Raw genomic sequence first — 22,944 nt, forward strand, 5'->3', positions numbered from 1 at the left:
AAGGTTTTTAATGACTGATGTTTTAATGTATTTTTAATCTTTTGTTGGAAGCCGCCCAGAGTGGCTGGGGAAACCCAACCAGATGGGCGGGGTATAAATAACAACTTCTTCTTCTTCTTCTTCGTGGTACCTCTGGTTGCGAACGGGATCCGTTATGGAGGCCCATTTGCAACATGAAAAGAGCGCAACCTGAAGCGCCGTATGCACAGGTGCGCGGCATGATTTGGTGTTTGTGCGCATGCGCGACGCGCGATTTAGCACTTTTGCGCATGCGTGAGTGGCGAAACCCAGAAGTAACCCTTTCCGGTACTTTCAGGTCGCGGCGGGATGTAACCTGAAAGAACGTAACATGAAGCGGATGTAACATGAGGTATGACTGTATTATTATATCAGAGCAGGGTTGAAAATTTGGGAAACCTTAAGACCCTCGTGGTACCTAAATGCAAATACTGTAAGACTATTATTATTAGCCTGGATAGCTGGTTAGAGTGTGGTGCTGATAATGACAAGGTTGTAGGTTCAATCCCCATATGGGACAACTGCATATTCCTGCACTGCAAGGGGTTGGACTAGATGATCCTCAGGGTTCCTCCCAACTCTATGATTCTATGATAAGCTTTCATGGGCTGCCGTCCATCAGAATCGAGGCTGGTCAACGTTACTCGCATTTTACGGATTTTTAGGGTTTGACCCCACCCAACCCCCAAATTGTTGCATTAGGGAGGATCTGGATTCGGGAACCCAAGGTGGAAATCCAGCAGGATGGTTTAATATTGCTTTATATGGAACACCTAGTTTACGCGATTCTTGCTTCATTGAGGGGGTACAATGAATCCAGCGCTATGTTTAAAAAAACTGAAAATAAACGTAAATATCCAGCAATATTAAGGATACCAAGACACGGGGAGCTAAGCATTCGTGCCATGACATCTTGCTTTAGTCATAAAGCTTACAATAGGCATGACTACCAAACAGCGTGCCTTGATTAATCCTTCGCTTTACATGTATAGTTACAGATAGGTAGCCGTGTTGGTCTGCCATAGTCAAAATAAAAAAAATCCTTCCAGTAGCACCTTTAAGACCAACTAAGTTAGTTCTTGGTATGAGCTTTCGTGTGCAAGCACACTTCTTCAGACCTGAAGAAGTGTGCTTGCACACGAAAGCTCATACCAAGAACTAACTTAGTTGGTCTTAAAGGTGCTACTGGAAGGATTTTTTTTATTTTTACATGTATAGATTCAAAAACCAAAGAGATCCCTAGGCAATTAATGTGTCATTTTAAATTGTAATGGCAAGGAAGATTCCCACTGATCAATGGTGGTCATGAGAGCAGTTATGTCATGAACCCCACATGAGTCACCACGTGTACCTGCAATGATTGACAGCACAGTGCAAAGTATGCCTGCTCAGAAGTAATCCCTCACATCTAGTGAGGTTTAAGGTAGACTCTAAGTTATAGTTAAACTGGAAGCAACCCTCACTGACATAATTGGGCTCTTACTCTCTACTAAACTGATTTAATGCCTAATAATGCAACTCTAGACTTAGAGGTAAAGCCCATTAAGTTTACTCCTGGGTAAGTGATACAGTAGTAATTTATACTGTCTAGGTGAGTGGGAAAGCTCTAGGATTTCTATTTATGACTTTTGTATGTCTCTGGATTTTTTTTAAGGTCTCTGGAAGTTTTTAAGAACTTTAAAACAAAATAAAAAGTAGAATATAAAACAATGTTTTAAAAAATTGCGGCTGCAATGAGTAAGTCCCATGGAAACGGGCAAGACTTAAATAGGAGTAAATGGGCTGCACACACACAAAAAACACTACATCAGAAAGGGGGCAGACGTCACGTGACAGCGGGTAGGCGCTGCACCTACGCAGAGCCCGGCCCACCTATCTCTCAAGCTCCGCCCCTTAGATGACGCCCAATGTTATTTGGAACGCCGCGGCTCGGTAGGAGGAGCCGATTTTACCCTTTTAGAGCCGCCGGAACATGGTGGCGCCGCGCGCATGCGCCGTGCAGCAACATGGCGGAATTGGAGATTGGACAGCACTGTGAAGTGGAGGACTGCGGGCAGCTTGGTAAGGAGCCCTTGAGCGGCAGGGCAGACCATGGGACTCTCCGTGGCGGGGGAGGGGGAAGTGCATCTTCATGGTACCACTTCTGGGTCTCAGGTTTCAGCTCTGAGGGGCGAGTTGGAATTGGACGAAGAAGCACCACCATGGAGATTCGAGGGTAGAGCGGCTTACTGCGCCTGCCCTTCCGGAAGTGTAGCCTAATGTACTGTTCTGCGGCTTTTTGCTTCTATGGGTGTGGAAGGCAAAGGGGAGGAGATAGTGGACAGTAACCAAATTAAGGGGCGTGGCTCTTTCCAGAAGTGGGCGTGGACTGTTGCTTGGTAGCCAGTGGTGTTTAGCCAGGACTCTGGTTATCACTGAAGGCAAAAAGGTGTTTATCCTGTGGCCGATTTGCTTAGATAGAAAAGGGCATGTGCTAGAGCTCACGTCTGCCAGGCCAAGTGTGTGTGTATATGTGTAGGAGAGTAGTTCTCTTTTATTTAAGTTTTATTTTATGGTCTTACCACAAAACGTAGCTTGCACTCAATATAAAACCCTTTAATCAAGAACGGCCAGTCCTAGTGCTTTATTAAAGGAAGTTGGAGACTTACAGCAAATCAGTCCGCCAGTTCTTCTGGCCTTTGCAGATGCAGGACGGACTTCGCAGCAAGGAGATGGCTAGTCCGCGCCCGAGCAAAAGTTATACATTCTTTATACACAAAGCAGCATGTGTCATTTCGCTTGACCCAAACCTTACAGATAGCTCCCCTTTCTGGGCTCAGAGCCCAGCACTCCAAGCCCACAGATAAAGATAACAGCAAAGGCAGCCAATTAGCTTAGATAAAAGCAAGCGAATGTAAACATATATGAGCTCATTGCTGGGGTTATCATGACTACCAAGATGGCATCAGCAAAGCTTCCAGAACAGTTCAGCTTCGGTTCAGCACAGGTGTTGATTGACATATGAGATTATCTGTCTTATTTTTGTCACTGTCTTATTATTGCACCTGTTATATATATATATATATATATATATATGAATTCATTTAAATCACTTCTACAATGCTTTACATTTCCAAAAACAGCTCTCTACAACCTCTCTTAAAAGATCAAATGAAATATTACAAAATACCCACAGACAAAAATTACAAATGAAAGTGAGATACAATAAAGATTTGCGTTTAAAACAACACGAGTAACCTAAACAGAAAAGTAAAAATATCAAAAATTCATTTGAGTGTTATCTTTTTCATTTTAGATTTTCTCCCTTTTGTCTGTGATGGCTGCTCAGGAGTCTTCTGGTAAGAAAGAATTTATGCTACAATCCTGACTCCCCAGATATACAACATCCTAATCTCTCCCTGCAGGAATATCCTTCCCTGCACTTTAAACTGACATAGATGACTTGACCCAGGCATATTTATTTATGGGTGCTGAGGGATAGCCCTGCTGGCTTAAGTCAAAACAGCAAAAGCAATGTCAGAGTAAATGCCCCAAAGGGCATGTCAAGGGTGAGAATGGGAGTGGTGTGAGAAGAATAGACAAAGTTGCACTGCATCCTAACTCACTTTGTTCACTGGTCCTGCCCACAAAGCTCAGTATAACATATCAAAAAATGCAGGTGTAACTAAATTCACCCCATGGGAGACAATGGAAGGTCAGAAAATGAAAGCTTACACTGTCACCCACAATCTGGTCTTGATCCACTGGCCAGGAGCAGTTAGGATGAAGATGCACTGACTTAACTGCCTTCTGGAATATCTGTCTGTTTAGGATTGCTCTGCTCTTCTTATTTGTATAGCACCATTGTGGCACTTAAAAGAAACAAAAGAACAGTAATATATATGAAATAGTCCCAACCCTGAGGAAGTTAAAATCTGTAGTTGAATCAGAGATGGAGAACCTGTCACCCTTGAGATGCTGTTAGATTCTCAGCTCCATCAGCCCAGCCAAAATGACCTCTGGTCAGGGCTGGTAGAAGTTATAATCTAGTTATATCTGGAAGGCTACAAGTTCACCATCCCTGATTCAGACATTTGGATGGATGGGCTGCGAAACAACATAGCTAACAAATAAACAGAGAGAAGAGAGGAATGAGCAAAAATATGCTTTGTTCAAATGAAGCTGTAGCGTTCTTGATTAGTTTTGCTGAGATAACTTTTCAGAAAAAATATGCCAAGTCTTTTTTTGTTCTCCTGTTAATTCACAAACTAATGATATGTTGGTCTTTATTTATTTGTAATTTTAAGTCTTCAGCACAGAAGTCGAGCTGCTCATGGTTGTTCTGAGGTAAGTTGATAATTTTTATCATCTGTAGCATTCAACACCTCTGGAATATTTTAATTAACAGTGAAGTTCCCTTAAGCTCATTCTGAATAATTTTGCAAGCAATTCTTTGTAAGTTTTCGTTCAGCAATTCATATGATCTTTTTGCCAAATTATGTTTTAATTGTATGCTTGTAGATCACCTTGAGACTTAGGTAAATGGATTGGCTTAGCACATGATCCAAACCAGAGTTCATGGTTTAGCTCTCCCAGATAAACCACAAGCCATAATGCACAAGACAAACATTGGTTACAACTTGTGGTTCATCTGAAAACAGCTAAACCGCAAACCTGGGTTCAGATGGCATGCTAAGGCAAACATGGCTTAGCTAAGTGCAGGGCAGCACCAAAATAACTGTGTTGGAACAAAGCAACTGTGATCTCTTCCAGAGTCTGCAAGCTCTCATGTTCACCTTGACTCATAATATGTCTTAGCATGTCATGCAAACCAGAGCATTCTCTGCCTTTTCCCCCTAGGTTGCTTAGAGAGTATTTATTATTTACCTTAATTTGTGAATTAGTTGCTTTTAGTTGCTGTTATTCTTTTATGGTGTCCTTTTTCCTGCTTATAAGTTACTGATAAATCATAGGCATATAGTGAGCATGAGCACTTACATATTTTAGATTAATGGCTTCTATTAGTTTATTAGGAGTAACTTCCTGGACATGTTTTATTCTACTCAGTCTCTTTCCACCTGGCATTTGGCAAAAGTGGTCTTATATTAAGAACATAATACCTTCTCTCTTTATTAAGAGAGAGCTACTAAATAGCTGTGATGTATGATGGAGAAAATGCCCAGTTATGTTTCAATAGAATTCAGGATGTGTATTTGTAAGTAACATGAATTTCCTTTGAAATTGTCTTAGGCAAATCTAAAAAGTGGGGAGGTGAAACCAGATCACCACAAATCTTTCTTGTGCACATATAAAGGTTGTGATGGAAAAGAACTTGTTCCTGTGTTGTGCCCTTCCTGTGGAAAGCAGTTTTGCTTTCGGTGAGCAAATCAATTAATCTAAGCAACCTCACTCCTCGTTTTTCATTAGCTTGCAGACTAACTACTGAGAGTTTCTTCATCTATTGTTTTCAGTCACCGCCATGAACTGGACCATGAATGTGAAAAATTGGAAATCCCTAAACCTCGCATGGCTGTTACCCAGCAGCTTGTTAAAGATATTGTAGGTAGGTACAGTAAGACTTGCTAAAAATACAGTTTTCTGCTGCAGAATGTATGTGACTGTATGTAGACTCCTCCTTTCCTGGTGTGGGGACATATTGAAGAAACAGGGTAGCATTGGAGCCAGTAGATAAAGCACCCCTGGAATGCCCCATTTTACTTTTATTGCTATTGGAACACTGACAGCACAGGTTTCTACACCCACGGTGGTAAGACTTCTTAGGGCAGGCTTCCTTTGCTCACGGACCTCCCTCTCCATAGCCGAGGTCCCTAGGATGTCTTTTCAGGGGCCATAGGATTGTGCCCTTAATAAGGTTTCTGATACAGAAAGAGAATAAGAGCAGCTAAGTTTTTCATATTTCATATTGTGTCCTGGAAGTTGCAGGACCCAGCCTTACTTTCATCTCCTTGCTACAATTCCTAAAAGTAATTGACTTGTCCTGTTTTTCTGTGTTCTTGAGCTATGTCTGGGTCTACATCCTATGAGAGTTAAGTGGAAATCCTATGCAGGAATAAGTCGTTCTGTGCTAGCAAGATATAATGAAGGAGTGGAACCACTTTCATTCCCACAAGTTCTCAACTGTAATTGAGCAGTAATTTTTTTATTGCGTGAAACCATCCCTGAGACAGGCTTGTGGGATCAAGTTGGTTCCTTCGTATCTGAGCTCCCCTGAACATCTTCAGTTCTATATATTGGTGTGGCCCATTCTCAGTGACACATGTTGATTACTGGCAAGCATATAGTACTCAGAGGTCGGAGAAAAGGTTCCATCCTATGTACTCAAACAAGAGAAGGCTGCACGTTGTTCCAGTGCACCCGTTCTGAAGAAGCTTTAACATTCATGCTGGTGCATATTTCATTTTTAGCAAAATGAGAGGGACTGGTGATAGCTACTAAAATGAGTCCATGCATAAATCTCAGATTCTAAGAAAGAAGCCACAGTGAGTAAAAGAGGCAGAGGAGCAAAGAACAGCGAAACAGCAGCAAAGGTGGCCCTAATGAAACTGAAAATGCATGCATCTGGGGATAAGTCCTTGGTGCAGGTAAGTCACGTTCATTTGTCTCTAAACACCATACCTATTTGTAGTTACTCCCATATTTAGTGAAGTAAAAGTGATCTCTGTACTTCTGCTATTGTGTTTGTTCAGGGTTTTCTAAAGTGGAATGCAAGTGTAGGAGAGTGTTGTCTACTACACTGTCCTTGTAGAGCAATTTAAATAACTGCAGGACCTGAAGGAAAGAGCAATGAAGCCCCTTTAGTAAAATCTTCTTCCCACAGGGACTGTACATGCAGCAGCTTTGTATATTAAACTCTGTACAAATGTAAAATATGGTATAGGATGGAAACACCTGGAATTGTGGGGAGAGTGAGGTAAGTAGATTCTAGATTGCTGCTGGATAGTTTTAGTGAATTTGTATCCTTGTCAACTGAGGTCCTCAAAATTCTCAATGATATTTAACTAATATTTGTATTTTATTTTTATTTATCAAATTTGCAAACCGCTCCACCCCTACCTTTTTTTTAGTTTCAGTCTTTATTGAAAGTTCAAAAGGTACATAACCATACATGTACCAACATGGTGAGACACAAAAAGAGAGAGAGAGAGAGAGAGAGAGAGAGAGAGAGAGAGAACCCATGCAGAAGGGAAAACAAAAGGGGGTGGGGACCCAAAACTGTATATTTTACAAGTTTGTTATTGTACTTCACCAGATCTTAACCTATTACAGTATTTGTAAGAATGGATTCCGAATATCATTGAACTTGTCCATGGCAAGTCTCCGTTTATATGCAAGTTGTTCATGTGTTGCAAGTTTGTGTAAGTCTTCGATCCAATTGTAGAAGGGAGCCACATTTTTATTTTTCCAATTCATTAGTATCAGTCTTTTTGCTATGGTAAGGGCACAGAGAGTCCATTTGTATTGTCCTTTTGTGAGGTTCCATGTGCTGGGTTCAAGAGGATATTTTGCTCTGTAAATGTAAGGTCGTTCCGTACAGTTCTGTTGATGGTTAGTTACCTTCTGCCAAAAGTCTTTCCATATCGGACAATGAAAAAAACACATGTTTTAGAGAAGCATTATCCCTATTTACCCACCCCTATACCTGTAGATCTCAGGGTGGTTCACAACATAAAATCATAATATAAAAAAACAGAAAATACATAATAAAAACAAAAACATCCCAATAACCCCCTCTTTCTACAACACATTTTTAAAGCTAATAAAAATGAAATGAAACCATCCCAGCTAGAGCAAGAGTAGGGACCTGATGTTTTCTTTGCCTGCCTGTCTCATGAACAGCTGGTGGTAGTGGCATTGGGGAGGGGACATTCTGTGTATGTTGTTTTTTACAATTGGAGGATATGTTGTTGTTTTTTTACCTTTTCTCTCTAGTTTACCTGGCCCTGATTCTTTGTAGAGTTCCTTTCTGAGGAGTATGTTCCTTTCTAAAGGCACATCAATGCCATTTTCTATTGCAGACAGAGAGAATCTACTTCCAAGTGTTTTTACCTAAAGAAAGTAAGGAGAAAAGCAAACCCATGTTCTTTAGTAGTAACTGGAGCATTGGTAAAGTGATAGATTTTGCCGCTACCTTAGCAAACCTTAAGAATGAGAACAACAAAACCACAGCTAAGGTAAATCAACTACAGCAACTATTTTTTATCGTTCAAATATTTTTAATTTCCTTAGAGAGCTGCGAAATAACAACAGGGTATCCCCCCCCCCCTTTTCTCTGGATTTTCAGAAATTACGACTCTGCCACCCGGCATCTGGAGAAGCTTTGCCTTTGGACCAGACACTAGCATCTTGGATAAGCAGCAGAGAATCCCCACTAAATAATGGTGGAAATGTGATCTTGGAATATCTTGATAATGAAGTCCAATTTCTAGAAAATGCAACTTCATATATAGAGTAGTCGTGAAAAACACTCTGCATGTGATTGCCAGGCCTAACAAAAGACAGAGTCTGTTTATAGTTTAATTATGTGTTATTTTTATCACCTACATGAAGAAATTTAATAAATTCTGATTTATGTCCATTTCAAAGTAGTCCAAGGAATTACTCATAAATGCACGCTCCTCAGTTGATGCATTTTAGGGCAATGGGAGAAGTAGAGCTTGTGCAAGCCCCACCCCCAATCGAATTATAATACTGAAATGATCGTTGATTGTCAAAGGAATCCTTTAATTACAGCTGTTATGTCACTGGCAGCACATTCGGATCTCGAGATTCTCGCTAAAAGCAAAGAGAATGTCATAAGAGTCAAGTTTTCACACCAGTGCCACAAACAGCTACACACACACCCTCCCCCACACAATCGCCTTTGGCTGCACTCCAGGTGCAGCTGATATTTGTCCATAGCTGTCAACCTTCGCTTTTTTGGCGGGAAATTCCCTTATTCCAGCTGCTATCCTGGATTGTTAGATATCCCGTTGACTGTCCCCGGGACAGGTGAGGCTGCTGATCCCTTATTCTTGGGGCTGCTGATCCCTTATTTTCAAATTTGATCCCTTATTTTCGAGGCTGCTGATCCCTTATTTTCAAATCTGAAAGTTGACAGCTATGTGTTTGTCTCGCTTTCCCTCCCAGCTGGCGTCTAAACACGTACTCTATAAGCTCCCGCCCCCAAGAAACATCAGAACGCGCAAGGGCCAATAGGATGCCTCGGCTTGTATGGCGCTAGCCTGCTTGTTATTAACTCCGGCACAAGCACCGTGATGGGACCAATGGGCTGGCTTCCTTGCTTGCTGCGTGATTCTCATTCCCTGTCCCCCCACTCTCTGTGTGTTAACTCCTTCCTTTCCTTCCTTGCTCCATGATTCTTCTTCCCTGCTTCTTTCTCTCTCTCCCCCCCCCCCCCGCCTCCCTCAGGCAGCATCCCATTCCACCCTACTGCCAGCGCTGAGTGCAGCAGAGGCGGCAGGGCAGCATCTCCCTCACGTCCCCCCAGGAGCGCTGCGATCGACCATAATCGGTCTCAGGTTCCCCCAGTCATCGCGATCGACGTATATATGCAGCGTTGGGGTCACACAACAAAGCGGTTGCTGAAGTGAGCTGCAAACGTGCCATCAGTAATAACTTTAAAAGACAGAATAAAACTCAACCAGCTAAGTATCACATAGCCTTTTGGAACCTGGTGTGCCATATCTGCCTGCCCTCCCATTAAAGAGAATAATAAATACCAGACACCTCACGAAAAGAACCCACCCCGCCCCCAAACATGTCAAGAAAGCCTTGCAAGACAAAAGGGAATTAAAGCGGGAAGCTCCCTTTGAAGGGCACCCGCCCGTCGCAAGCCGCTGTCGCGCGCGCGTGTGTGTGTGTCCCCGTCCCCTCCAAATGCCGCTGAACCTCAACTCCCATAAGCCTTAGCGAGCCCGGAGCATGTTGGGAGTTGTAGTCCAGCATCATCTGAACCCGGGCTACCTCCAACAGCGGTTCTCAACCTGTGGGTCTCCAGATGATGTTGGACTACAACTCCCATAATCCCTGAGCTCTGGCCTTGCTAGCTAGGGGTGATGGGAGTTGTAGTTCAACAACATCTGGGGACCCACAGCTTGAGAAAGGCTGCTCCAGAACAACCATAGTGTCTTTCTACCACTCTCATCTATTTCTAGTTATTAAAAAAAAAAAACCCGTCGTCGGACTGCAATGCTCTCTGCACATGCTCAGGGGCATTTGCCAACGATAACTGTGTATCTATCTGACGGGAACTGTGTATCTATCTGAAGGGAAAGGTCGCCACTGCTTTAGAAGAGGCCTCCCTTTTTCATAAGTGCGAGTCGGGCAAGCAGCCAACCATCTGAGTCCCCAAGGGGTCTGCCGCCCGAGCCAGGAGGCTGCCCGGTGCTTGCCTGCCTGCCTGCCTTTCCGCCCCTAGGGAAAGGAGAGCCACCCGCCCCTGCGCCTCTCCAGAGGCATCCCAGTGTTGCCAGGACGACCGTGGGATGCCGGCGAGCCCCTTCCTTCCGCTTTTAGCCGCGCCCCTTGGGGAAAAAAAATAAAGATCGGCGGCTGCCTAAGAAAGAAAGAGGCGAGGAAGGAAGCAAGCAAGCACATAACGGAGAGAGGTGCAAAGGTCATCATTTTCCTCCCACGGAGGTTTTCGCCCGCCGGCTTTGTAGATTTCCTTTTGAGGAGTTTGATCTGAGCAGTGCTTCGATTTGCTGACGGTAAGCCCGGGCCTGGTGGGGCTTCTCTTCAATGCATTTCCATGAGTTCCGGGGCAGCCATTGTTTACTTTTACCCCCCAGTTATTTCTGCTGCCTTCCTCCCCTACTTCGCGATGCGAATCTGCTCTGCAAGCACTCATGGGGTCTGCACCCCACCCACCCACAACTATATACATAGCGGGGCTGGGCCGTAGCTAAGATTAAGCCCCAGGATCAGCATCTAAACTGAAAAACCGGGTGTTGTTGTTTTTTTGTTTAGGGGGCAGCTAAATACAGCTCCTCTCCTTCCTTGTCAGGCATGCCTGTTAAAGCATGCAAAACTCAGAGGAATCCATGTTTTGTGAAATTTAGACCCCCAACAATATGCAGCCTTTTTATATAGCACTGAAATAACAGATAAATGAAAAGTGTAGCCCTCCAAATGCTATTGGATTAACTTCTCCATCATCCCTGGCTATTGGCCACGTTTGACTGGAGCTGATGAAAGAGGTGTTATGTGGGAGCACTGAGGTTTTCTTTTTATTTCTATAATAATTTAATGCAGGGTTGATGTGAAATGTGTTGCTTATTATGTTAGAACTGTGTTGCTTATTACATTAGAAATTATTATTCATTGGGCATCCTTGATGGTCATGGCTTTCTTCCACACAATGCTCAGTATTGTTATGGGAATGCTTAGTTGAATGGAGAAAGTCACATTTCGCTAGAAGCAAAACTCCTGTTTTAAGTGCTAGGAAAGTGCAACATCTACACAATACATTTGCTGGATCTTTCACAACAGCTAAATGTTAACAGCAACCTTGTAGCATATTATGAACAGTTTGTCTGGAAGACTGAAAGATTTGGAAAACATTGCAGAGATGCTATTGTTGGTCATCATGAGTAACAACTTTTCATACATTTGGTCTCTGTTGGTTGATCAACTTTTATATGTGCAGAAACATGCTAAGGGAGCCTACAGTCTGAAATTGCTAATAAGCTATAAGTGATCTTCCCACTGCAAGTTTTCGCATGCTGCACTTATTTATATTTATACACAGCACTCTTATCAGCTTTTATAATCTCTGCAATTGTGTGAACACAATACTTCTACTGCAAATCACTGCCAGTTCTAGTCATCTGTAGCAAAGGCATGTCTCTTGCTTCATTTATGCAGGAGCACAAATTTGCTCAGCATCTGCCTGACATTATGCAGGTTGGTAACATACAGGAAATTGTGTAGTTGCTGTGTAGCCCATATTACAAAATAATGCGTTGCTCCAGACTGAAGAGAAGTTTATTTCCTAGTATTGTGTAGTGTTGCAGCTTTGATACAGAATAATAGTATTGTTTATGTTGAAATAGTTTGAACCTGCAGATTTAGCATTTTAACACATCTTCAATGTTGTGATGTTTGCTCTTTTGATTAGTATAATTTGGTGGTGTATGTTCTGTTTCCTAGAGAAGGATGGCTGATCCTTGGCAAGAATGCATGGATTATGCAGTTATTTTAGCAAGAAAAGCTGGAGAGGTATGTTTAAGGAAATTTTTTAATGATTGATGTTTTATCATGTTTTTAATATTCTGTTGGGAGCCACCCAGAGTGGGGAAATCCAGCCAGATGGGTGGGGTATAAATAATAATTTATTATTATTATTATTATTATTATTATGTGCTTTGAATTTTTGTAAGCACATAATTATTCTGGAAAATGTATACGTCTTGCTTGTACTTCTGTTTAGTACTTCAGCAGTATAAAACGATGGGGTATTTGCAGAACAAATAAGGAGACCAACTCCATTTTAAAATATAAAAACAAAGGGAAGGTTTAGAAAAGCATGATCAGCTTTGTAAGGAAGTCCAAAAATATAGCAGTCAACAACATGCTCTAATTCCCTTTTGCTAGACATTTTTGGAGAGGAGACAATGATCACAAATGGCTGTCTTCAAGCCTGAGCATGATAGCTGCTTTCAGATGAGCTATTTACTGTGAAATTTCCATTCCCCATCGACTCACCTTGAGAAGTCATCCATATGACACTGCCATGCATTTGTAATCTTCCCATTGCCCTTGGTGGTTTCTGGCTTTTTTCTTTTTTTTTGTACCAGAAAGAATCTGATATGTTCTGAAAAGGCTGGAATAGTAGCACTTCGGTGGGGATCGTTCATAACACCATTAAGAAGTCTTTGGAGAGCGCTTTGGATGTGTTAAGTGACATTGATGGGGCAGAGAGAGCATGGCACCTCTCCTCATTTCTGGTGCATAAGTCCCTGAGCTTCTGCCTGTTCCACAAGGGAGGAAATGTTTTTGTGCAGCTGACTGAGTGCATTAATTTGTTTTCAAAAAGTGTCATGCAAATAATTTTCTTTGCAGGTAGTCCGGGAAGCACTAACAAAGGACATAGCTATCATGATTAAAAGCTCTCCAGCAGATCTAGTGACTGTCACTGATCAAAAAGTAGAAAATATGCTTATTTCTTCTATAAAGGAAAAATACCCATCTCACAGGTACAGAATATTTTAGAACTTGATTTTTTATTATCACTGGGGAGAGGAAGGATGTGTCTGAAGTACAGGTATGAAACCTTTGGTCCTAGTGGCTCAAAATAAGCACAGGGAACCTAACAAACTAATAACATAGTTTTTTCTACATTTTAAATTGTGCTTGTCTTGCATAACCTCCATGTCTCACACTTCAATTCTAGTTAGGTAAGGATGGGAAAAGGGAGAATAATGGAACCTCCAATACCTGTAGGCAGTAACTAAGGAAGCTTCTTTCAGTTATGGCAAAATGGCAGGATGAAGCAAGGGTGTGGTAGAAGCCAAGAGAAATGAATGACAGGCTATGCAAATATGAAGAGGTGGATCAGAGAGTCAGCATGGTGTTATGGTTGCTGCTTAGGTAGGGGTAGCCCATTTGCCCGGGATGCAGGCAAGCCACGATCATTTGCGGGTGAGCATACAAGTGATTTCAGTTACTGCAGGTCAGCAAGAGTCTTAACTGTAAGATGGTACGCCATGCTGTTAGGCCTATGTGGGAAGATTATGTTTTATTCAAAGTGTTGTGCATGTAGAACGGGCGAGAGGATGCCTGCTGTCTATAGAGACAGAGTTTGCAGATCCTAAAAAAAGTGGGAAGGTCAGATAATATCTAGCTAGGTATGGTTGTGACAGCTTCATAGATCTGGAACATGGATTATAGGTCAGACACGTTTTATCAGTGTGGTACAAAATGAGAAGTGGGCTGCTCCTGTTGGGAGAGATGAAATCACTGTCATGTGAGGAATAGCCAGGCGATGGCAAGTCTGGCAGAGAACAGCAATATGCACATGGGCATCTTGTTTCTCAAGACAGAAGAGCAAGCCTGATCCAAGAGATCAGGACTTCCCAACTGACATGCTGTGACAAATCTAGCCCTCTTCTTTGGCCAGTGCTTAGGGGAGATACACAGGATGAATCTATTAACTGACACATCCTAGTTCTAGGACTCATTTTAGGTTCAAAGTCTCACATAGGTGCAAAGGAAGGATGCAAAATACCAGTGGTGGCAGAAGGGGCTCTCTCTACTTTAGCAAGTTCTGCTGGGTTATATGGGGAGATCCAATATAGTGGAGCTTTCCAGTGCAACCTCATTGCTTACCAAGCATTTATAACAGATATGTAGCAGAAAGCACTGTATCATACAACACATAACTACTTTGTGGAATTCACTCCCACAAGATATTGTAATGATCTCTGGTTTATGTGACATGAAAAGGAGATCACAAAAAGACATGAAAGATGGAGTTTTGTAGACACACCAGGACAGAGGCAGTAGTGGGGAAGGTTGTTGCATTCCTGTCCTCTTTGTGAGCTGTCCAGAGTCATCAACAGACCACTGTGGGCTGCCAGGACTACATCCTGCCTAGTCTAGTAAGCTGAAATAAATACGACCAGGCTCCTTATATTTCCTGTGCATAAAATGAATCTGTACCATGGAGAATGGGATGTTCCATAAATGATTTGTTGGATGAATGATCATTTTTGAAGTTGTGACATTTTAAGATCTATATGTGACAGGTGTAAATCCTGTATATGTTTGTTTGTTTGTTTGTTTATTTATTTGTTTGTTTTTAAAAAATATCCCTTTAGTTTTATTGGAGAAGAATCTGTTGCTGCTGGTGCAAAAAGTACCTTGACAGATAATCCCACTTGGATTATTGACCCTATTGATGGAACTACTAACTTTGTTCACAGGTATGTTTTTTGCATCTTTCTCTTAGAGTCACAGTGGGCGTGTTTAGGTGTCACATTAAATCACAGACCGATCACACCCACTTCACTCTTCCCCACTAGCACTGGGAAGAAACAAACTATGATCTCATTCTCAGCATTACATCAACCAGGGAGTACAGTTTGGTTTGCTCCAAACAAACCACCATATCTAAGCAATGTTTGTCCTTGACTTCTTGATCATAGTTGGGGGTTTTTTAAGTCAACTAAATTGCAGTCTTTGATTTGGACATCACATTAAGCCATGCTTTGTTTCTCCCCTGTGAAAATAGTGAAGCGAGCATGATTGACTTGTGCAAGATACCTCTCTGCTTTCCCCCCTCTGGAATCAGAGTAAGATCTTTGTGCTGTGCTGTGAGATGGTCATGTTAGACTTTGCTTTTTAGTTTGTATTTTATTAGGAGTAGCTAGTTAAAACATTGCCTTAGTTCTCTAATTTACAGTTGAACACATGCTGCCTGTCAATCATTAACACTATGCCTCTGAGCTTACAAGTGCAATATGCTTATCTCTTTGGTTTTCAAGGTTTCCCTTTGTGGCTGTTTCAATTGGCTTTGTTGTAAAGAAACAGGTAACTTATCATTTCTTTTTAACATACAGTAAAAAAGTAAAATACTACCATTGCAGCCTACACACAAAATGTAAACTTTTTTTAAAGGCGTAAAACCCCCCTATGATATTGCATTTGTCTGGTTGCAGATGGAATTTGGAATTGTATACAGCTGTGTAGAAGACAAAATGTACACCGGCAGGAAAGGAAAAGGAGCATTTTGCAATGGGCAAAAGCTCCAAGTATCAAAGCAACAAGGTACGGCTTTTGCATTAATATAGCAGTATGACTATACAAAATTGGGAAAGTGATGGGTCAGATTCAACTAACCTGGTGCCCCAGCAGAATGACTTCCACTAGCACAACAGGGCTTCTCCACCTCTCACTGTGCCTCCCCCAGATCCTACTGTAAAGGGTAAAGTGAACCCTCAGGATAGTGATCACAGGAAGGAGAGGGGAGATAGTTATTTCCAGCAAGCAGAAATGCCTGTGCTGGCAGAATGGTCATCTTAGCACAATGTTGAATTTCACCCTGTGGATTGAGAATTGCAAAGACCCAATTGTTGACTTAAATTTATTTTAGAGTACAGTGGTACCTCGGTTTACAAACTTAATCCATTCCGGAAGTCCGTTCTTAAACCAAACCCATTCTTAAACCAAGGCGCGCTTTCCCTAATGAGGCCTCCCACCACCGGTGCCCTTCCACCGTTCGGATTCCGTTCTTAGAATGAGGTAAAGTTCTCAAACCAAGACACTATTTCCGGTTTTGCGGAGTTTGTAAACCAAATCATTCTTAAACCAGACTGTTCTTAAACCGAGGTACCACTATATTAGAATAGAATTCATTATTTCACCCAGAGAACGCTATCCTGGAGACTAGATCATTCATGTGAACAAAATGTGTTGAGTGTTTTTCCATACTAGCTTCACTGTTCATTTTACGTATTATCTGTAGGAATAATTTTCAGCTCAGAAGACCATAGAGAACCTTTGGGTGCATAGTGAAATCTGCTCCTTCAAGTAAGGTTGAGGCAGCAGTGTTGGCCCATGTATCAGTCTTGTGCTTATTTTTTGATCTTATTAGAGACCATATGTTCACCAAAGGGCACTGTATAAATTCAGGTAAGTGCAGGAAGCAGAGGCCAAATCCTGACACCCTTAGTGTGTTACATGCAAATTTCTATTTATTTACAGATTTATAAACCGCTTCACAATCAAAAGTTATTGAAGTGGTGTACAGTAAAGTAAGATAAAAGTACAAAAGATCATGAACTCTGTGAGCAAAAGGCAGTAAAACCATTTGTATGGATATTGTATAATGGTTTAATGAATTATATGTTGTGGGGGGAACATTGTGTGAGTACTTTTCTTAAACACTTACTGTTTTTCCTTTGAGCTACAACAACCAAATCTGAATTAAAGTAATGGTCAGACTTGTCTACCTTTCCTCCCCCCCCCCCCCTACAGATATTACAAAAGCACTCTTAGTGTCAGAGTTGGGATCCAACCGTGATCCAGAGGTTATAAAAACTGTTCTTTCTAACATGCAAAGACTACTGAACATTCCTATTCATGGGTATGTCTTCTTCTTCTTGCTGTTTGTTTGTTTATTAAATTAATCATACTGTCCTGCATCCAGTCACAGAGCAGTTTATGCATGCCATTACTGAAAAACAATAACCCTCCCTCAAGGAGTTTAAAAGGCCATAAAAGTGAAGGTAAAGGGACCCCTGAGCGTTAGGTCCAGTCGTGGACGACTCTGGGGTTGCGGTGCTCATCTCGCTTTACTGGCCGAGGGAGCCAGCGTACAGCTTCCAGGTCATGTGGCCAGCATGACTAAGCCGCTTCTGGTGAACCAGAGCAGCGCACAGAACACTGTTTACCTTCCTGCTGAAGCGGTACCTATTTATCTACTTGCACTTTGACGTGCTTTCAAACTGCTAGTTTGGCAGGAGCTGGGATCAAACAACGGGAGCTCACCCTGTCGCAGGGATTTGAACCGCTGACTTTCTGATCGGCAAGCCCTAGGCTCTGTGGTTTAGACCACAACACCACCCGCATCCCTTTAAAAGGCCATAGATTGTTGAATTAGCCAAAGGCCTGGAAGAAGAAAATGTTTTGGCCTAGTGCCTAAAGAAATGTAATAAAGGTGTCAGGCAAGCCTCCCTGAGGAGAGCATTCCACAAGTGGGAAGCCACCACACAAAGGCCCATTCCCATGTTACCGCCATCCAGGTATCTCACAGACAAGGCACACAAAGAAGGTCCTCAGATAATGATTGCAGGGTCTGCAGTGGTTCATATGGAAAGAGGTGGTTCTTGAGGTATTGTGGTCCTCAGCCGTTTAAGGCTTTATTGGTAAAAACCAGCACTTTGAATTGAACCAGAAACTCATCGGCAGCCCGTACAGTCAGGCCAGGATTGGTGTTATATGCTCAAACTTTCTTGCCCTGGTAAGCAACCTGGCTGCTGAATTCTGCATCAGCTGAAGTTTCCTAACTGTCTTCAGAGGTAACCCCACGTATAACATGTTGCCGTAATCTAACCTAAAGGTCTATGCTCTGGCATAGATGACAGAAGTTAGGCTATCCCTGTCCAGATAGGGGCGCAGCAGGGCCACAAGCTGAAGCTGATGGAAGGCACTCTTGAGATCTACACGGCATCAAAGAGGCTTGTTTAGAATGAGGCATAACTTAATTTTTTTAACAAATAGTCTTTAAAACTGTAGTGTTGGCTATCCTTTCTTTAAAAATGTTTGCTTGTATGTGTATAACAGCATATTTCAGTTGATGCAGGAAGGCGAGGGCAAGGCAGAGAACGTCAATGTTTATAGCAGTTAAGTGAGCCTAATCTGGTGTTCTGTCGTGAATGTCCTGGCCAAAAGTTCCACAAGGGGGCACTATTAAGAAACCAAAAAGTCGGCTATTCTAAAGTGTTTAAGAGGTCACACATAGTGGGGGGTTATATATAATTTAGGACATAATGGAGGAATGGTATGATGCAGCAGTGTGCTCCTATTAATAATATGCAGCTATTGAGTTAGATCCAGACTGAGGCTGCCTTCCTAAACTCACATACTTGGGAATAAGCGCTATTCATCCCAATAGGATTTACTTTTGAGAAGACACGATTTCACAAGACCTAAGTTGAGTCACGACTAACTTATCTCACTGATTTCACTGAAAGAGACCAAGGTCAAATGATTTGGTTTGCATCTGCTTCTTTTGCATTTCAAATGACTGGTGATGGCTGTGAATATTTTAATGTCAAACTGCAGGGTTTGAATTTGTTGCGATAATATACTTTCTCTGTTTTAGGATTAGAGCAGTTGGGACTGCAGCCGTAAACATGTGCCTGGTGGCAACAGGAGGAGCAGATGCCTACTACGAGATGGGCATTCACTGCTGGGATATGGCAGGGGCTGGGATTATCATTATGGAAGCGGGCGGAGTGCTGCTCGATGTCTCAGGTAAAATATGTTGGGAATGTAGCAAGACCAGTCGATTTCTGCTTTCTTAACTGAGGGATGTGCATTTGTGATGTGGAATTCTGATTGTGTTCTATGTCTTTAATGGCTGTCAGTTTAGTAAATAGTAGGTGGGGCTTTAGAATTTGAGTGTACAGTGGTACCTCGCAAGACGAATGCCTCGCAAGACGAAAGAGTTTTTCGTTTTTTGAGTTGCTTCGCAAGACGAATTTCCCTATGGACTTGCTTCGCAAGACGAAAAACGAAAAAAACGAAAACGTCTTGCAAGTTTGTTTCCTTTTTCTTAAAACCATTAATACCCAGGGTGACTTCGAGGAGCAACTCGTAGCACGCGGTGTGGTAGCCTTTTTTGAGGTTTTTGAAGACTTTGGTGATTTTGAAGACTTTGGGAAACTGTGCTTCGCAAGATGAAAAATTCGCAAGACGAAAAAACTCGCAGAACGAATTAATTTCGTCTTGCGAGGCACCACTGTATTCCATCCAGTGGATTGTCAGGGTCTCAAGTTTTTGCAGGATTTAACCCACAACTTTTGTCCTGGAAAACACACCAGATTAGTATGACTAGCAGACAGGGGTTGCCTGAACTGTAAACCACTATGCAATCTTCAGATGAAGGGTGGCATTTATATTATGATGATGATGATGATGATGATGATGTTACTTTGGAGTGGTCCTTGATAAATTTTCACATGCCTTAACCAGAGTATTTTGATAATTTCTGTATAGCTAAAACCCTGCTTCATAATATTAGTTCATAAACAACACTGTAAATCAGTTGTGTTTGTTGTTGTTTTTTTCATTCCTAGGGGCACCATTTGATTTGATGTCAAGAAGAATAATTGCTGCAAATAGCCAAGTACTAGCAGAGCGGATAGCAAAAGAGATTCAGATCATTCCCTACCAAAGGGATGATGAAACAAATTAAATGTTATAATTGCACCATCTCTATATGGACAATTCCTATCAGCTGGTCTGTATACTTAAAAAGAGCTTTTAATGTGAAATGCACCCTTTGTGCTAGGGCATGTGATATAGATCTGTTGCTGAATTCTGACATTTCAAAGCTTGATGCTTCAGTCCTTCCCAAAGTTCCTAAAAATGTGTTCAGTCTTGTGCAAACAGCACACAAGTATTTTTTTAAAAATAATGTTTCATTACCTTGTTTATGTCTCTTACAGGAAAACATATGGGGTGTGGTGGTGGGATTTCTGCTTCAAACATCTTGGGCTTAGAAACTCATTCTGTAATCTGAGGACCAAACTAGATGTTACCTTTGCAAATAAGTGGCCTCAAACTCATGTTTGTCAATACAAGCATGGAGTGGGCGGGTGCAGGCGTTTGCAAGGACAGGTCAGCCAGCAGGTGGAGCAGATGCATAACTCCTGAACAGCCCACAGTTTCTCCTGCACAATTTCCCTGGACATTCTCTGCAGCGAAACACATTTTCTGATACAAAGCTGGATGCGAGCAGAACTTGCTGGGGAGAATCAGCAAGCACATATCTGCCTGCCAAGTCTTCCCTGCAAAGTTAGCATTACAATGGAAAAACTGCCCTGTTGTTTCCCTCGCAGTGTCCAGTTTGGCCACAAAACTTCTGCATTTGCCAACTTCTTTTTTCTGTATTTTCCACCTCATATTGTATTTCATATCAACCTTGTTGATACTGGCCTGATCAGTATCATCTTTGATATGCAGAGCACAGGATGTCAGAGCTGAAGTCAGGATCCAGTTAACCATTTTGAAAACATTGTGTGTGAAATGGTGGCATAAAAGCATATGCTTAAATCTCGTCAACTGAAATATATGGTACTTAAAAATGTTTAGCTTTGGCTTTATTATTCTGCAGCTTTTCACAGAATTGTGGTTTTTCCTTTCTCCTTCACAATAACTGTTAAAAAAATAAAACAAGACAGGCATGCTCTCTTTCGAATACCTAATTATTAAACTAGTGTAAAAATATTTGGCCAAAAATCATGGAACGGTTATTGTCAATATGAGAGTAAACATTTGGCTGTGTTTTACATGAACATTCTTCACAAGAAACTCTTTATAGCCTTATTTTGAGAAGTTTATTTCCAGTTCCAGATATTTATTTCTTGGTTTATTTTGGAAGTCAGTGTTTGATCAGCTGAAGTGGAGTAAGTAAACAATAGCTCTTTCAGGGGCAGCAGAAAGTCTTGTGGTGCATTAAAGAGTGACTTATGAATCAATTAGGCATAGGCTTGTGTAGGTCATTTGCAGAAAGCAAGCTATGGCCCAGAAAAGCTTCTCCTCTAATATATTTGTTGGTCTTTAAGATGACATAAGACTTTTTGTTACATTTTCTGATTAACACTCATTCAGGGATTTATCTGTTAAGCTGCATGTGTCAGTCTTACGTACTATAAAATATCTGACATTTGCCATCTGTTAGAAAGAAATGTTTAACTGTAAAGAAGCATTGGGAGGTGTAAGGAAGGTAGCCTTGTGGTGTCTAGAAATATTGACTTCAATCATACATTAAAGCTTGTACCTGCACTGCTGGAACTTTGACAGCCAAAATGCTTTCAGTATAAAATACAGGTCTCCTGATAGAACCATAGCTCTGTTACTAGCAGTTTTCTGTGATGATTCACTTCATGATGCTATTTCTGATGTACAGGCGACCTGTTTGCAACCGTGGAGAAGTGCCACCAATGTAATATTTGTAGGCACGTGGTTAATGGTCCTCTGGTCTTCTGTAATTAGAGCTTTCATTATGCTAGATCTTCTAGTTCAGCCATAACCAAGAGGGCTTATGGCCTAGTCACGTGAACTTCTGCCATTGTCCTGAAACATTAGGTTGCTAATCTGGCACCCATGGGTGCGCATGTTGCTAGAGAAGGGCTTCATAGCACCCGCAGGGTCCTGTTTCAATTCCTCCCCCGGCTGGAAATAAGCCTAAACCTAATGGGATAATGAAAGCCTAACTTTTGCAAGGTGTGCTCTTCCCAGAGATTGCTGGGGAAGGAAGGTTAGCCCTAGCTTCTCTCTCCAGGAAAATTGCCACCACCATTAGATTTTGGGGGTTGGGAGCAAAAACAATTCCATCAAGTATAATTGCTGGCGAGGAGGGAGGGTGTTAGTGACTGTGCATATTCATACAGGGTTGTGGTACCCACACACAGTTTCTCCATTTTGTACTTTTGCCCATAGGCCTAAAAATGGTTGGCAACCCCTTCACCTAGTGTATAGGATTTATCACCAGTGTTTAGATTTTAGCAGTGCATGGACTGTAGCACCAGTGCAAGGGAACAACTGAAGTGTAAGCTCTAGAGACATTTCCTGTACTTCAACTGTCTTCAGAATTTTACTTTTTTCAAGGCTCCAGAATGATTCTTTAGCATAACAGGCCAGATAAATTCTGAGCTTTTGTATAAAATCATAGGGCGGGGGGCAGGGAATGCTAATATTAAGAAGCTTTACTTTGTAAAGTTGAGAATTGCTTTGAAAAGTGTTGTAGTAATATATTTAAAATAAAGTCCAGCTTTATTTTTGGCTTTAAAATGACCCTGACTATTATTGCCCTTTATTTTCAGAAATTTGCATGCTCCAGTGCTGCCTTCACTGAGCAGTAATTAAAACATGTATTTCAGTGGTAGTTGTTTTCTTAAAAGCCAGTCTAAAATTGTATATCCAGCACCTGTGATCGAATGTCCTGTTGCAACATAATTGATGGGAGTAGCCTTGGCATTGTCCCATACGCATTGTTGCCTTTAACAAAAAACCAAGGAAGAGATGTACTTGAGAAGAGGCATTTGGAAACAATAAGAGGAAAAGGTGTGTAAAATAGTAAGGGTGTGCCTGTGCTGTGCAAGGGAAGGGCTGGCTACGCTTGAGTTCATCGTTTTGAAAAAGAACTAATACGTATTCCTTTGCATGAGTTGCATCACTATTAAATCAGGCATGGCT

The 22,944-nt window shown here is 41.8% G+C and overlaps 2 protein-coding genes across 2 annotated transcripts; both read left to right on the top strand.

Moving 5' to 3' along the window:
• The first annotated feature begins 1,908 nt into the window (after positions 1 to 1,908).
• Positions 1,909 to 8,600, top strand: ZFAND1 (zinc finger AN1-type containing 1). Its single transcript, XM_081013608.1, has 8 exons — positions 1,909 to 2,079; positions 3,314 to 3,356; positions 4,305 to 4,344; positions 5,248 to 5,375; positions 5,469 to 5,560; positions 6,478 to 6,599; positions 8,034 to 8,189; positions 8,300 to 8,600. Exons 1-8 carry the CDS (start codon positions 1,926 to 1,928, stop codon positions 8,468 to 8,470), a joined length of 906 nt encoding a protein of 301 aa, XP_080869734.1. The 5' UTR covers positions 1,909 to 1,925; the 3' UTR covers positions 8,471 to 8,600.
• A 1,969-nt stretch (positions 8,601 to 10,569) lies between these two features.
• Positions 10,570 to 22,539, top strand: IMPA1 (inositol monophosphatase 1). Its single transcript, XM_081013622.1, has 9 exons — positions 10,570 to 10,727; positions 12,169 to 12,237; positions 13,081 to 13,214; positions 14,838 to 14,942; positions 15,504 to 15,549; positions 15,678 to 15,786; positions 16,996 to 17,104; positions 18,845 to 18,996; positions 19,821 to 22,539. Exons 2-9 carry the CDS (start codon positions 12,175 to 12,177, stop codon positions 19,937 to 19,939), a joined length of 837 nt encoding a protein of 278 aa, XP_080869748.1. The 5' UTR covers positions 10,570 to 10,727; positions 12,169 to 12,174; the 3' UTR covers positions 19,940 to 22,539.
• The last annotated feature ends 405 nt before the right edge of the window (positions 22,540 to 22,944 follow it).

Source organism: Podarcis pityusensis (assembly GCF_964106645.2).
Source record: "Podarcis pityusensis genome assembly, chromosome: 7".
Lineage (NCBI taxonomy): Eukaryota > Metazoa > Chordata > Lepidosauria > Squamata > Lacertidae > Podarcis > Podarcis pityusensis.